Source organism: Micropterus dolomieu, linkage group LG21 (genome assembly GCF_021292245.1).
Source record: "Micropterus dolomieu isolate WLL.071019.BEF.003 ecotype Adirondacks linkage group LG21, ASM2129224v1, whole genome shotgun sequence".
NCBI lineage: Eukaryota > Metazoa > Chordata > Actinopteri > Centrarchiformes > Centrarchidae > Micropterus > Micropterus dolomieu.
The window spans coordinates 28,218,510-28,232,555 of NC_060170.1; the positions used below are offsets into that span (position 1 = coordinate 28,218,510).

General features: G+C 39.5%; 2 protein-coding genes across 4 annotated transcripts in view; both read right to left on the reverse strand.

Annotated features, from left to right (window-relative positions):
* Positions 1-6,306, reverse strand: part of dbnlb (drebrin-like b) — a 10,755-nt gene extending 4,449 nt beyond the window's left edge. The window contains exons 1-11 of one of the 3 annotated variants that reach the window (XM_046035310.1): positions 5,988-6,302; positions 3,915-3,970; positions 3,583-3,695; positions 3,410-3,484; positions 2,936-3,085; positions 1,927-2,004; positions 1,296-1,447; positions 1,143-1,197; positions 837-908; positions 417-540; positions 35-151 (exon numbers count right to left, since the gene is read on the reverse strand). In XM_046035310.1, the coding sequence (XP_045891266.1) occupies positions 35-151; positions 417-540; positions 837-908; positions 1,143-1,197; positions 1,296-1,447; positions 1,927-2,004; positions 2,936-3,085; positions 3,410-3,484; positions 3,583-3,695; positions 3,915-3,970; positions 5,988-6,070 (1,075 nt within the window). In that variant the 5' untranslated portion in view covers positions 6,071-6,302. Of the gene's footprint in view, positions 1-34; positions 152-416; positions 541-836; positions 909-1,142; positions 1,198-1,295; positions 1,448-1,926; positions 2,005-2,935; positions 3,086-3,409; positions 3,485-3,582; positions 3,696-3,914; positions 3,971-5,987 lie in introns of all 3 variants that reach the window. The other 2 variants (XM_046035312.1, XM_046035311.1) reach the window with 2 other exon arrangements.
* Positions 6,307-6,609: 303 nt separating this feature from the next.
* ube2d4 (ubiquitin-conjugating enzyme E2D 4 (putative)) lies at positions 6,610-12,883 on the reverse strand. Its single transcript, XM_046035204.1, has 7 exons — positions 12,606-12,883; positions 11,251-11,314; positions 11,057-11,088; positions 10,880-10,957; positions 10,645-10,750; positions 9,490-9,583; positions 6,610-9,349 (listed from the first exon to the last, which is right to left on the reverse strand). Exons 1-7 carry the CDS (start codon positions 12,627-12,629, stop codon positions 9,304-9,306), a joined length of 444 nt encoding a protein of 147 aa, XP_045891160.1. The 5' UTR covers positions 12,630-12,883; the 3' UTR covers positions 6,610-9,303.
* Positions 12,884-14,046: the final 1,163 nt, after the last annotated feature.

The window sequence follows — 14,046 nt, forward strand, 5'->3', positions numbered from 1 at the left end:
GTGTGTGTGTGTGTGTGTGTGTGTAAGCTCACACCTGTGGCACGGACAGGAGAGGCGGAGCCTGCTGGCACAGGAGAAGCTTGGCGCTGAGGTGAGCTGGCTCGCTCACTTTCATACACTGGCTTAGACAGAAAAGGGCTTTGCAGGCGCCCTGAGCAGAGACGCACATGGAACCCCCAAAACATGGCAAAAATGGAGAGAAAACAGAGTGCAGACAGGCTGAGCAGAAGAAGAGGAGACACCAGGATGGAGACACAGTGTTAAGTATGACAATTAGACCACTAGACAGTCTGATGGAAAGTTAAAGCACTACCTGAGAGACAGACTAAGAGCTTTGCAGTAATGCAGGAGGGGCACTGACATTTAAAGCAAACAGATTTTAAATGGAGAGGTCACGGTGTGTGCAGGGGCAATACCTGGCTGAGGGCTAGCAGGGGCAGCAGAGGGGGGGTCTGAGTCACTGGGAGTTATTCCCCTCTCTCTCTGCTTGAACATCTCTCTGGGGTTTACAGCACGCTGAGAGATGAGAGAAGCTGCCTCCTAGAAAAAAGAAAAGAAAACGAATAACAGGCACAATAAGCATCAGAGAGGCAGAGGTTATTTATAATGTAGTGGCAGGTGTTGCTGAGAGAACAACTACAGAACAGACAGATGTCTGATTTCTGTAAATGATCACAGAGAAAGTACAGATCATGCAGTAAGGACTGAAAGAGAGGTGTGTTACATCAAGCTTCGAATAGCTCACATCTGAAAGAGACAAACGCTTTTGTTGAGATAGGCGAGAAAAAGGGAAGTAGTTTGACCAGAGAAGAGCACTTTCGGGAAGGGGAACTCACGTTGGCCTTTTCCACAGATTCACCTCTCTTGACTGCTTTCTTCTGGACTGCCTGGTCCTCCTCCTGCTCCTCCTGATGATGTCAATATTAATGTTGGCTCTGCTGACATTAGCTACCTTCCTGTCTATGAGCGTTTACAACACGTGTGCACTACCTAATTGTATTTAACCATAAACATGATCGCAGACACTAAACACGAATGTAAACTTCACACCAATCCATATTCACATCACCTCCGCCAGGCTACTTCACAGCCCCAACCCATTTATTCAACCCTGTCACACAATGGGACAGCGAGACACTCACCCAGCGTTGTTTCTCCTGCTCTTTACTCCCAGTGTCCTGTTGCTGCTGATACTTCCTATTAAACAAATGGCGGTTTAGAAATGTAATTTGAACCTTTTAATAGGTGCCTCTGCAAACAGGCCTTAACCAGCATTTCCTTCAGTTGCTACCTACTTGTTCTGCTCAATTTGAGTGGCCCTCTCCTTGTCCCTTTTGTCCCTCTGCGCTGCCTCCTTGGCCTCTCTGTCTTTCCTGTCTCTCTCCAGCTGCTGGCGATCCTCCTCTGCCTTGCGCCTTTCCTCCTGGCGACGTTTCTCCTCTTCTTTCTAAAAAGCCAAACACACTGGCAAGGTCAGTGTTGCTTTGGTATTTTGTAAATATTATAGTCATTAAAAAGCTTGATTTCACAATAGCATATATAAGAAAGCTGCAAGACAGTGAGCACCACTTTCTGGGTGCACCTGTGAAAAGTATGGTGATGAACCAAAAATTGCAAACAAAAAGGACAAAGTTACAACAACAATTTCGCTGACTATCGTTACATTTGTGATGCAAGAAAACCTGCCTGCCTTGTATTTTTATATATTGGATTTTATGAGAAATGCAATAACTGTCAAATGTTTCAAAACTGCAAACTCAATATTTTAGGGAGTGCAATTTCAATGAGTCAAAAACATCTAGCATAAAAATAACAAATCTTTAAGGGAGTGTTTTTTAAGAGAAGCTTAACGGTGTTCTTCACACTCAGCTGTCTCAGAGGTGAAGTTGAAGTTGGCGTTAGCTTAACGCAAATTCAGGAGTCTACCTCTGCCTGAGCCCAGAAGTTGTCTTTGTTGGTCTTTCTGATTTCCGACACAGCGTTGGTCTTCTGGTACACCGAGCCCTACATGAAGGAAAAGACTATTTAATGACTGTGTAAACATTTTACTTAATAAGAAGTAAAAAAAAAAAATACAGAGTGATCCAACTGCCAGAATAGGTGTGTGCCATATCATATCATTCACAATATAATGTGTATAATTTTTATGACAAAAAATTACATCGTGATAATGCTGTTACGCACTGCAGTAACAAGCGACAGTAACATTGCTACCAGCTCTTTGCTCTTCTCATTTCCCTTACACTTGGATCCAAAAAGAGGAGCAACTGCAGTACTGTGGAAGTGGCTAAGTTATAAAAGATCAGAGGTACAAGCCAATACAACAAACTTATTTCACCTCCTCAAGCAGGAGCACCCGGTGGAGAATGAGGAGATCCTAACAGTTATTGTGAGTTCTAAACCAAAAAATATTCTCAGTATTTTGTCAAGAATTTTTTTAATCACAGAAATACCCTGAAACATTGCCCACCTCTATACCACAACTATTTTTTCGCATCATTTATTTAACCAAATCCATTTCTTTTCTTTGTTTTTCAGTCATTAAATGATTAAAAATGTACACTCTTCACACCATTTACTCAGTTAAAATGAACATGTGTATCATATAGTGTAAGTTGTTTTGTTCCTTAACAACTATCTTTCAGATATGATCAGCGGTCTCTTTCTCTCAGAGCATGAAAAAGAGACTAAATTCTGTGCACTTCGGTTGATATAGGACAGAATTTTTCAACTTTTCTGATTTGGTTGTACAGATACTGGCTTAGTGTGAATGGACAGCCATAACAAAGAGAGAAACTCCCCATACAAACATTTCAAATGTATCAATGTTTCAATATTAAGGCGCTTAGTCAAGATCTAGCCCTCTGCTTATCTTTCTAGCATAACACATAAGCAAACAGAAGGGCTCGAGGCAGGAACAACATGCGCTGCATACCACGGGACCCTGAGGGCCGCTGTCCTGGAATCGGCTGGAAGCTTCTTTGTGGAAGCTGTAGTTCGCTCCTGAAGCTTTGGCCACCTTTTGCATGATCACCTCAGGTTCCACGTCCTCATCTGCTCTGGCGTTTACTGTGACATGGGCCCCCTGAAACAGCATGAAATAAAAATGTTCCTTTTCAATGCTCAGAGAAATAGAGAAACAATAGTTTTTACCTTGGATTATGCATGCACCATCCAGTAGTTTGTTTACGTGGCTGTTAGCTGATATGATATGAATGACACTGAAACCAATCCAAACAAAAGCAATATCCCAACAATGTGTATAGTATTCTTTTTCATTTTCTTGCTTAATGATTATTTGTTCTGCTCAAAGCAATCATTAACACACAAATAACCTTCTCTGTAAACAGACTGTAGTAGAAATTCTAATGCATATTTAAACAAGACTTAAAAATCAGTGCATTGTTACCTTAAGAAAATTGGCCATGGCGCTGACATGATTTGCACATATTCCCTTCCTGGCGTCCTTTACTCCTTCTCCAGTCTGAAAAACACAAAGAATTATTCTACACATTCAAGGAAGGCCACTACAAAGAGGACAAAACCAAAAACAAATGTGCAATAGTTAAGTGTAGCACAAACCCAGTTGATGAGGACATATTTAGGCAGACCAGAATTTGGATCCTGTACTCGGCAGAAAGCATACATCACTTTTCCACTGTTCAGTTCTTCAACCAGCTCTTCCAGTCCTCCATCTGATACATAAACATTGTGGAAAAGTCAAATGGTTACTGTGGTTGGTTGTGTAACTGCAGACATTTTCCCCCTTACAAATGATAGGGTGAGTAAGCAGAGGCCCGCAGTCCTTTTGTGTAGATATTCCAGTACTGCAGCTGTAAGCTGACAATGAAATTCCTGCACGCATTTGCTAATATCACATTGAGAACATAAAAACTTTCACAATATATACTCACCCCCCTTTTCTGCCAGGCGGATATCATTACTGTTTCCCTCATAGGTGAACAAGGCCCTGGGGAAAACACAAGATTAAGGATATTAAAATACCAGCTAAACAATTCCCACCGACAGACAGAAAAGGGTTTGTTCTGGCCACTGATGTGCACCATTTCATAATAAACAAAACAATGGATGTTTTGTAAACCAATTTTAAGCAACCTTCACCCTTAAGCCCAACTCCAACAGGAAACATTTTACAGGGGAAGAAGGGTAGTGTAAACACACCAGAGTATCGCTGCAGTCATAATCTTATTTTAAATTCAACCAAGTCACTAACTTTTACAGGTTGCATGCCCGTGTACAAGTAAAGATTTCACTGACTTTTGCTTGATATTAAATGCCCAATAAAAATAACCAAGGATTAGCAGCCTTACACAAACTGAGTCCCTAGCTAATACTGGGCCATATCCTGTAGAAAGGCACATTTCTCATCTTTTCTACGTCATCTTCATTAGCATAGAGGGATTTGACGAATTCTTTGCTTGTGTGCTCTTCAAGTGGGTTATATAATGGTAGGAGAGTAATAATCAAAAGATCATGCTGACACACATAATGGCTTCTCAAATGATTTAATGCTTTTCTTTGTTGCGTACAATAGTAATGTCTTTGGGGTTCTGGACTGTTGGTTGGACAAAGCAAGACATCTCTGTGGGCTCTGGGAAACCCTGGAGGGCATTTTTCAGTGTAATGTGTCATTTTATAGTCACAGCAACTATTCGACAAATTGAGTAAATAATCTGCAGATTACTCCATAATAAAAATATTTGTTAGTTACACCCCTAGTTTAATGGCACACAGACAAGAGTAAATAATATCTAGGCCTAAGGCTTTAGGCCCCATTTCACAGAAAAACCACAGATGATTTTATGATTTTGCCTCAGACCAGTACTGCACCGCAGCAGAATCATAATTTGACCTGCTCTCATACAGAAACTTACAAGAGTTTCTGGTATTACAGTCATCTAGTCATGTGAAACATTGTAACTGACATGGCAATCGCCTTACATAAAAAAAAACAACAATTAAATCTCTATGTGGGATGTCAATTTCAGACCAGTACTGTTTGCAAAAATTTAAATATAGAAGCACAAGCTCAGTTTCAGTGGTCTTTAAAAGGCATATGCTTCTAAGCACGGGTTAGGTCATATTTTCAGAGTTAGGTAAGTGGAACTTAAACTACTCCATAAATGATGAATTATTTATCTTATCTTTACATTTTCCTGTCAGCTTCATTTCAGAAGTACTTCAAAAGGCATTGTAATAATTACAATAACAAAGTTGTGGTGTTACTAGGCGATGGATGTCCAATTGCCTTGAACTGAGTGAAGAGTGGAAAACATTCACAAGAGAGACATTTTCAGGCTGAATATGGGGCCAGCAGGACTCCCTGGGCAATTGCTCCTTAAGATTAATTAATTTCTCTCATCATTAAACACTGCAGCTGTCATCAACAGGTTTCATTTTAACCTCAAGGCGAGCGCAGGGTCCTCTGTAACATTAGGTAACGCCCAGAGGAAGTTCCTAGATTTGACTTTCACATATCGGTCATTTTTAGCTTCTGATATCTTACCAGGAAGTGGTTGAGTTAGCTAGAAATGTATTCATTCCATTTTAACACAGTCACGCTTAACAAATAATAAAATACATGCAACATGTTAGAGATTAAGTGGCTAGCCTGTTAGCTGGTCGGTGTTTCCAGCTAATTAACAATGTAACTAGCCATTCAGTTAGCTCCTCTTTAGCGTCACTACACATCAGACTGCCAATAATGTTACATGAGAGAAGGCTAAATAAACCCGCATGTAAACAAAGCTGACTTTATCTGTACCGTTACCACCAATTTAAGTAGATGGTTTGCTGCGGTTAACAAAATACCGTTAAGTCACAGGTTTATCTAGTTTGTCAAGTTTATCGTTACCGTTAGGTTAACGTTGACTTAACTTACTTGACTGGCGTAAGGTTAGCCAACACTGCAGATAACATAATACCTCCCATAAGTCTAACACTGTTTTAAAAATGCCGATCCTTACCAGTTGGTAGTGGATTTTTCATCTACCACTTCTTTAAATGCAGCTGTTAATGCAGGACCATTTTTGCTGAGGTTAACTGCCATCGTGACACTGAATCCAGCTAGCCAGCTAGCTATCCGGGATGCGCACTTCCTATTGGGAGGAGTGGCGGTGATGCTGATTTTCAGCTGTACAGGAAGCTGGTTAAGCTAGTAGTAGCTACATCTCAGTCACTGCATCCTGCGGGATGGCGTGACACTCCAAAATAACGGAGATAATTTGCCCTTTTCAATTATTCTGAACTCGGCTATGCATCTGTGCAAGCCATCTTCGCAAAGATAAGTGTTAACTGCACCGCAAAAACCTGCATAACATCCCACTGAATCAAACGCACCCTAGAGTGCAGCGCGCATGGGTGTGCAGTGGCACTATACCTGAAGAGCAACTTTTTACAGCACTTTATTGATCTTAACGTCAAAACTAAATTACTTTCCCGTACATATACAATATTTCCAGGTTTTTATTTGCTTATTTAGAACATTATCACTGCTTTAATATCATCAATGCACAGCTGGTTCTGGGTCATACTACTGCCAATTAAATACTACAACATAAAGACACACAAAATGACTGCAGACAGTGGTAAACCAAGATGAGCTTTATTTATATGTTATGAGAAGATCAATAGTTATATTGTGTGGGCTATGTGAGGACATGTGGACGTTCATGGCGGCAGTTCAAGCGCACATATTCCAAATTTTAAGATGCATGAAGGCTGGTCCTCAGAGAAAGCCAGACTGAAAATTTCAACAAAAATACTGGTGCAGTTTTCCATGTCTACTAATGAAATGAATCACCCATTTTGGGGATACAGCCCTGATAGCAAATTTACAGTTTCTGATGACGTTCTCTCTCTCTCTCTATATATATACACAAAATGAGGGTTAAGGCTAAAATTTTAGTCAGAGGTGTTAGGCAGATGAATTGTAACGAAATCCCTGATATCTGGCAAATGGCTGTGACAAGGTTCTCCAGAGTGCAAAGCATGCCAAGCTGCCTATATAAACTCTATTGAGCACACCGGACAAAGGAAGTCAATGTCGCATCACTCACATAACGAATTGAGGCTGCATTCAATCGTACAGCTGGAAGATACTCAGCTTTCAAATAAATAAATAGCCAGATGAACAAAGAACAATGCACAAAGTTTGAACTACTACTATTACACACAAGTCATTTTCAATTGTCTGGTAGCAAAAAGACTTCCACTGCATTTAGAGGATATATTTTCAAAACCTTTAACTATATACTGTATTTCAGGAGACCTTGTTTTCACAATTTTCTCTACAGCAGCTAACATTGATGAAAATCTATATTTGGCGCCTAAACCAAGGTTTTAATTCTACAATCAAAGCCTCTAAAATTTTCATGCTTTATTATGGACCTTTCTGGATGAATTTGCATGATAATGCCTCAATAGCAAATTATCTTCCCCTTTTATAACATCAAATAATTCCCTTTATATTGGCAGCATCAGCACATTATGAGCCTTGATTTAAAAAAAGAAAATCGTAGCACTTCCTAACTACTTTATCCAACAGTCACACTGGATTATATTAAAACTAGTATTACATTATGACACATCACAATCATGTTAAATTCTGGTGACATGAAAGAACAAAATTGCCTAAAACTAAAGCTTTCAAAGATACAATACAAAGGGTCACAAATGCATCACCCGGACAAACTGTTTTACTGTCAGTGTGGATTATTCATCCCAGAACAAAACAAACCTTTGCAGATCCGATCATGAATATGAACAAGTGACAAATATCACCTCACTTGATATTTAAAGCAGATTAAATTGTCATGTCAAGTTACTGTATTTATTCACCACAAGTAACAAATGCACATGACTTCAAACTACCAGGTTCTGCAAAATCTTAAGTCTGTTTAAGTTCCCATTTTGAGTATTAGCGACACCAGCTGTAACCAAAGGCCATGTCATTTTAGAAAAACAGTGGCATGTACGTGTTTGACAGCGTCATTCACATCCCAAGTGTTGTTCAAAAATAAATGGAAATGGTGGTGAAAAGAACTGGAGAGGGATAATGAAAAAAATCCTCCCTGTGACAAAATGACAGTACTTCTGGGACAGCATATTTTTTTGTGTAACACAGGACATCTACACCTATATGCATAAAGAACGTCAGGAGTGCTGATCTGTCTTTGATCATTTTTGCCTCTTTGGGAAGCATGAGCATTTTCTTTTATAGAAACAAACCAGTAAACTTAGATCAGTACTATTTTTTAGAAGCCCTGGTCATTTTTCTCACCATGGGTCACTGCACGTAAAGGCTGATGTTTCGATTGGATACCTGAGTAACTGTACTGAGGAGGTGGCACGCAGCTTAGCTATATGCCAAAGAGTAGCTATGTTCATTGCTACACAACAAGTAACAAATCAAACAGTAGTATTTGTGCACTATGGACACCAGCCATTGGTGGTTACTTACACAGGCTATAAAGGGCAATGACAGCATGTGTGAGAAAAATGGAAGTTGACATTCATCTTATGGAGGCCACAACAGTGAGGCAAGGGCCAGCTAGCTCCTAACAGTAGCTCTCCAGTGTCTTCAGAACCACTAAATACTGTTGCAATTTAAAATGCAGTGGGTGATAGAAACCAATGGTTCTTTCCGTCTTTCACATTGTTTCGGGGTAGAGACAGTATGTGCCAACAGATCAGCTGCTGGTAATGGCACTGCACCATTGTGTTGAACAGGGAACATTCTGCCTCAATTGCACATATACCGTAAATAATAACACAGAAAGGCCACTAGATACATGAAAACACAGTAATAACAAGATATCCAGTGGGACACAGACAGTACCTCTGAAATGAAGAGAGAGCCAATCTCCTACATAAATCAAACATTTTGCTTCAGAGTAGCACGACGATATGACTCATGGACAGTGAAAATGATGTGTATGAACAGCAACAATGATAGTGATAATCACAATAGCGGGAGTAACAGTTTTTAAGTCTGAGAGTGGCGGTATGGACTGTGAAGAGTTTCCGGTATTCCATATGGGAGTGCTTTAAGGAGCCCGTCAGGTCCTGCTCAGCAGATCCATACAAGTCATGAAGGACAGCACATGGTAGCAGCTCAGCACATGGAAAGCCAGGTGGCACTGTACCTCATTGTATCGCTTCCTCCTCCAAAAGATGGACTGTTGTCTAGTTTTTTTTTTTTTCCTGTTGCTCATTTGCCTTAAGTTACAAATCAAACATGTTTCTTTTGTTCTCATTTGTATTTTGATCTCCCTGGCATTCTCACATTGCATACTTCTGTGTCCAATCTCTTGCTAATTTGTTGTACCTGGAAAACACATGAGAGGTTGGGAAAAGGTTTCAGGTGAACTTGCAAACTAAGAACTTTTATCTACAAAAATAATGAGCCAGTATGACAGTGAGCAAAGCTGACAGATGTAATTAATCTCATTCATGTTTTACACTCACTTTTCCCTGTCAGCCTTGTATGTGTGAGCGATCTCTGGTACCAGTGGGTCGTCCGGGTTTGGATCACAAAGGAGAGAGCAGATAGACAATAATACTGTGGAAGAATGAATCATAAAATATTCAGATTACATTAAAAGAATCTCAGTGTGTGACAGTGAGAGGGGATGTATTGGCTATGGCCTCTTGAGAAGTAAAGCCCACTTACTTTTTAGACAGACCTACTCCTAACCCCAGCACAGCCAGGTGTGATTTTGACATCTTTAAATAATAATGATAGTAAGGCCGAGCGATATTTAAGAATATCAATATATACATGACCAAGTACCTTAAATATAATTAAGTGTTTGTTCCTTGAATATGTATTGTAATGATCAAATATATGCAGGCACTGATTCATTCATTCATACGGTACATTTTAGGTATCCTATTAAAAAACATTACACTGAAAAGTATTTCAGAACTTCAGTCGATACTGGAGTCTTTTTACATTTTAACATTTACAGGTACAATGTGCCCGAAAGAAATAATAATAATTTTCTGACAGATATACACGCACAGTATTTTAGAGCTGAGGACATACATCTGAAGGCATTAATGAGGCCTGGGAGTTTAAGTACAACTGAAAAGCAATCGAGATTAAGACCTTTTAATAGTCCAATCTAAGGTATCATATATATTTACTCTTTGAGCTGACGCTTTTATCCAAAGCGACTTACAATTGCTATATATGTCAGAGGTTGCACGCTTCTGGAGGAACTAGGGGTTAAGTGCCTTGCTCAGGGACACATTGGTGGGTGTGTCGCAGTGGGAATCGAACCAGCGCCTCTTACACCAAGGGCATGTGTCTTATCCACGGCGCTATTCGCCACCACACCATTTTACCTGAAAATGTAAACGTCAAAATGGCAACTTTATATTCATGAGTATTTTGTTTTAGATGTAGATACTGTATCTGTGCCACCCAGAGTGAGAGTGGCAACTTACACATCCTTTCTATATCATTCTGCATTTAGACTTGTCAAACCTACGTATAACTAATAACATTAATACTGCTTGCATTACATTTAACTGTGACAGAGGAAGGGCCATATTACTGTGCATGCTGTGTCAACATTCACAACTGTCTGTAATAAATAAACAGACTATATCCCTTACCTTTTGATACTGTAAGTGCAGGTGACCATTGTGATCTCAGTATGTCCAGACAAATACTCCCATTGCTGTTGATATTAGGGTGGTAGATTTTTGTTGTGAATGCAACCTGTGACAAAACAGGAAAAGAATGTCATAATTTTTCCAATGAAGCCAGTGCCTTTACCACAGTAAATGACAAGTGTGCTGAAATATGTGCCTCATTATGTGACATACAAGGCTGACACTGGACACTCACTTTGGGTGGTTTGAAGGGGTAATCTGTTGGGAAGTGAATGGTGAGGAAAAACACTCCACTCTGATATGGGCTGTCACTCTAGTGAAATGAAAATAGAAACAAGATAAGCATTTTTTTTGTCTTTGTTGTCACATTTCAAATCATATTTCAGTTCGGGTAAGATACAGTTTCACTTACCGGACCCATTATTGTTGCCTGCCAATGAAACACTGGGGGGAGATCAATTATACGTATGAGTATGAACACTGAGATGCAAACTCCTGAGATAACGACATACTCTACTGATGTAATCTTAAAAACAGATTTATACATAACAATACAGAATTATTATGTTCAGGCATACACTATGCAGCAATTTTCTAACTACTTACAATCCTCTCCAACTGGTCCAGCGGAGCATTGAGCAGGTGGGTCCCTCTGCAGGTCTGACAATTCCTAACAATCACATAATGAAACAGCTTTTAATTTACCATTATTGTATTGGGTAATGTGGCTACACAGGAAAATATGCTAATGCTTGAGCCTCAGCATTAGGCCACATAGGCCAAAATGATGGATCATGGATGAATTACATATATTTTAAAATTACTTAGAGAGAGAAATATAGCTTTGCGACAGAGTCCAACCTCTTTGAAACTTCAGCAGGGCTTGATCCATATAATTTTTTGGCTTTATGTAACTTTTGGGGACTGAACCCCAAATTTAAGCCACGTTGTAGTTACTACCCCTCTGATCAGCCATGTTTGCTCTACTGTCATGATCCAAGGCTGTTGACATGTAAATGGTGGTTTTAGGGCTGATGACTTCATTAACATTTTAGTCATCAATCAATTCAATCTAACTTGCACAAGGTTACATAGCTTAATACTAAGAAACAAATATGTTCTACAGGTGAAGGCATAAACTAGGATGTCAAAATACGTTTATCATACAAACTGTAAAAGGGTATGGCCAAACCCCATTCCATATAATCCATGAAATGACGATGAGCACAGACAGCAAAACAACAGATGGTTAAATAGAAATTAAGCCCGTTATTTAACATCTCTCCACAGAAAGCGTAACGTTATCTATTCTGTTATATAAATACACACCGTGGCCTGCCCCAGTGCCCCATTTACTATTCCATATATGGCAACACTGACACTAGGGTTCAATTTTGGCAACCGGCAAGCAGCTGTCATTCAGGGAGTAAACACATCCACCGCCATACGCTTCGTGACGAACCACAAAGATAAAGACAACTGACAGGCTAAGAAGTTAAAAGCAAACCCTGTTACATGTCAGTCCATCAAAACAAATACCAAAACACCTACTAAGGCTGGCTTATTGCTAGCCTAGCGCTGCAATGCGAAATTACTTGTTTAGCTTGTTAGTTAACTTAACGCTAGCCGCCTTACCTGAAGTATTGGATGTGGTGTCAGACAGAAAAAAATAAATATTAAACACAAACAAAGCGTATCTATCAAAATAATGGCAATGTTTACGGTGGTTGTTGATAGCTAACGTTAACTGTAGCAATGCACCAATAGGGCTACCACCAGTGGTTATCTCGTCTTTGTCTGCAAATAATTTTTTAAAAGAAGCACAAAAAGCAACCAAGCAAGGCTAAGTCGAGCTGAAGAAAGGGCTACACATTGGTGTGATCTTCACACAGCGTCCCACACTCGGAAAAATACGTCTATCAAATGGTATGGTGAGCACATGAAATAAATAACATACTCACCTTCTGGATTCTTTTCAACGCCATTGCATCAATGGCTATGCTAGGTAGCCTGTCAGCTAACAGTTAGCACTTCACACATACAATTTGGCTTCTGTAGCCGCGTACTTTCAAATCTCACTTTACGTATAATCAGGAATTCGCGTGTAACATAAAGCAGGCTCGGGGCTTTTGGTTTGTAGTATAAGCTATACGAGAAACTGTGTTTAAAATCTTGATTTTTCTTTAGCTATAGAACAACCGAGATATTTTGCTCTCTCCTCTTCGTGCCTGGCAGTTTTTTGGGGGAATATCGCGAGACTTTTCGAACACCGTGAATTCACAATTTCAACTTCCATGGCTGTAGTTCTAAATACATTTTTATTTTTCGACAGTTTTTGACACGGTCCACTTCACAGAATCAAAATTATAACACTTTCAGTCATTAGGGCAGATAATAACAATAGTTTTTTCCAGAAACAACTCCACGCTGCAGCCTACCTTTTGATCAAAATTATATTTTATCAGGATATAGCACGATGAAGTGCCAGACATTTACCTACCTACCTACCTATATTTTGGCTTTGGCTACCCATTCTGTCCCATCTGTTTGACACTCTATTACATCCTGCTTTAGATGAAGAGTCATTTTTTATTTGTATTTAATATGTTCAAGTAGGCCCCCCGCGACCCTGTAGGCAGGATAAGCGGTTGAGATGCATGGATGGATGTTCAAGTAGGCTAATTAAATCATCATCGCGATCAATGCAATCGCCATCCTTACCATCAAGTTCACAGCACTAACACTAGAGATAGGAAGGCGGTGATGTAACAACAGAGTAATACATGACTTCAACACAATAACTGAAACCAGGTGTCCACAAGATGTCACTATTTGAAAAGAGCAAAATACATACACAGAAAAGACATGGCCAGAATAGATGTATGTACAGCTTTCACCGAAAAACGTATTTGCAAAATTTTGCACAGTTCAATTTATAAAATTGAATATTGCATCCCCAGAATCAATTAATTTATTCAAAGTTTTGATTTCAAATTAATTTGTTCAAGTGCAAAAGTGCATAACAATGGAGCAGTAGAGTACAATAAAGCCACATGTATTATTTACAGGAACATAAGAATAAAGAAAAATACTATAGAATTGTTCATTCAATATCACTGTAAAGGCATATTCATCTGAGTCAGCTGCGTGCTCCGGTTTCTGCACAGCCTTGTCTTGCAAAGCCTCATGAGCTTCCCTTTATATGTCTTAAACAAGAGTGAAAAAAGAGCTCTCATTATTTTAGTGAGTATGTATGAATGGGTCGCAGTGTTCATTCTTCTTAAATGGCTGATTCAGTGTCAGGTTGAGGATCCTATCGTCAATGTGACACTGAGAGGGACCATTTTCCTTTGGAAAGCTGAAGATTCCTTCAGATAATATCTTATTGTTTGCGCATCTCTG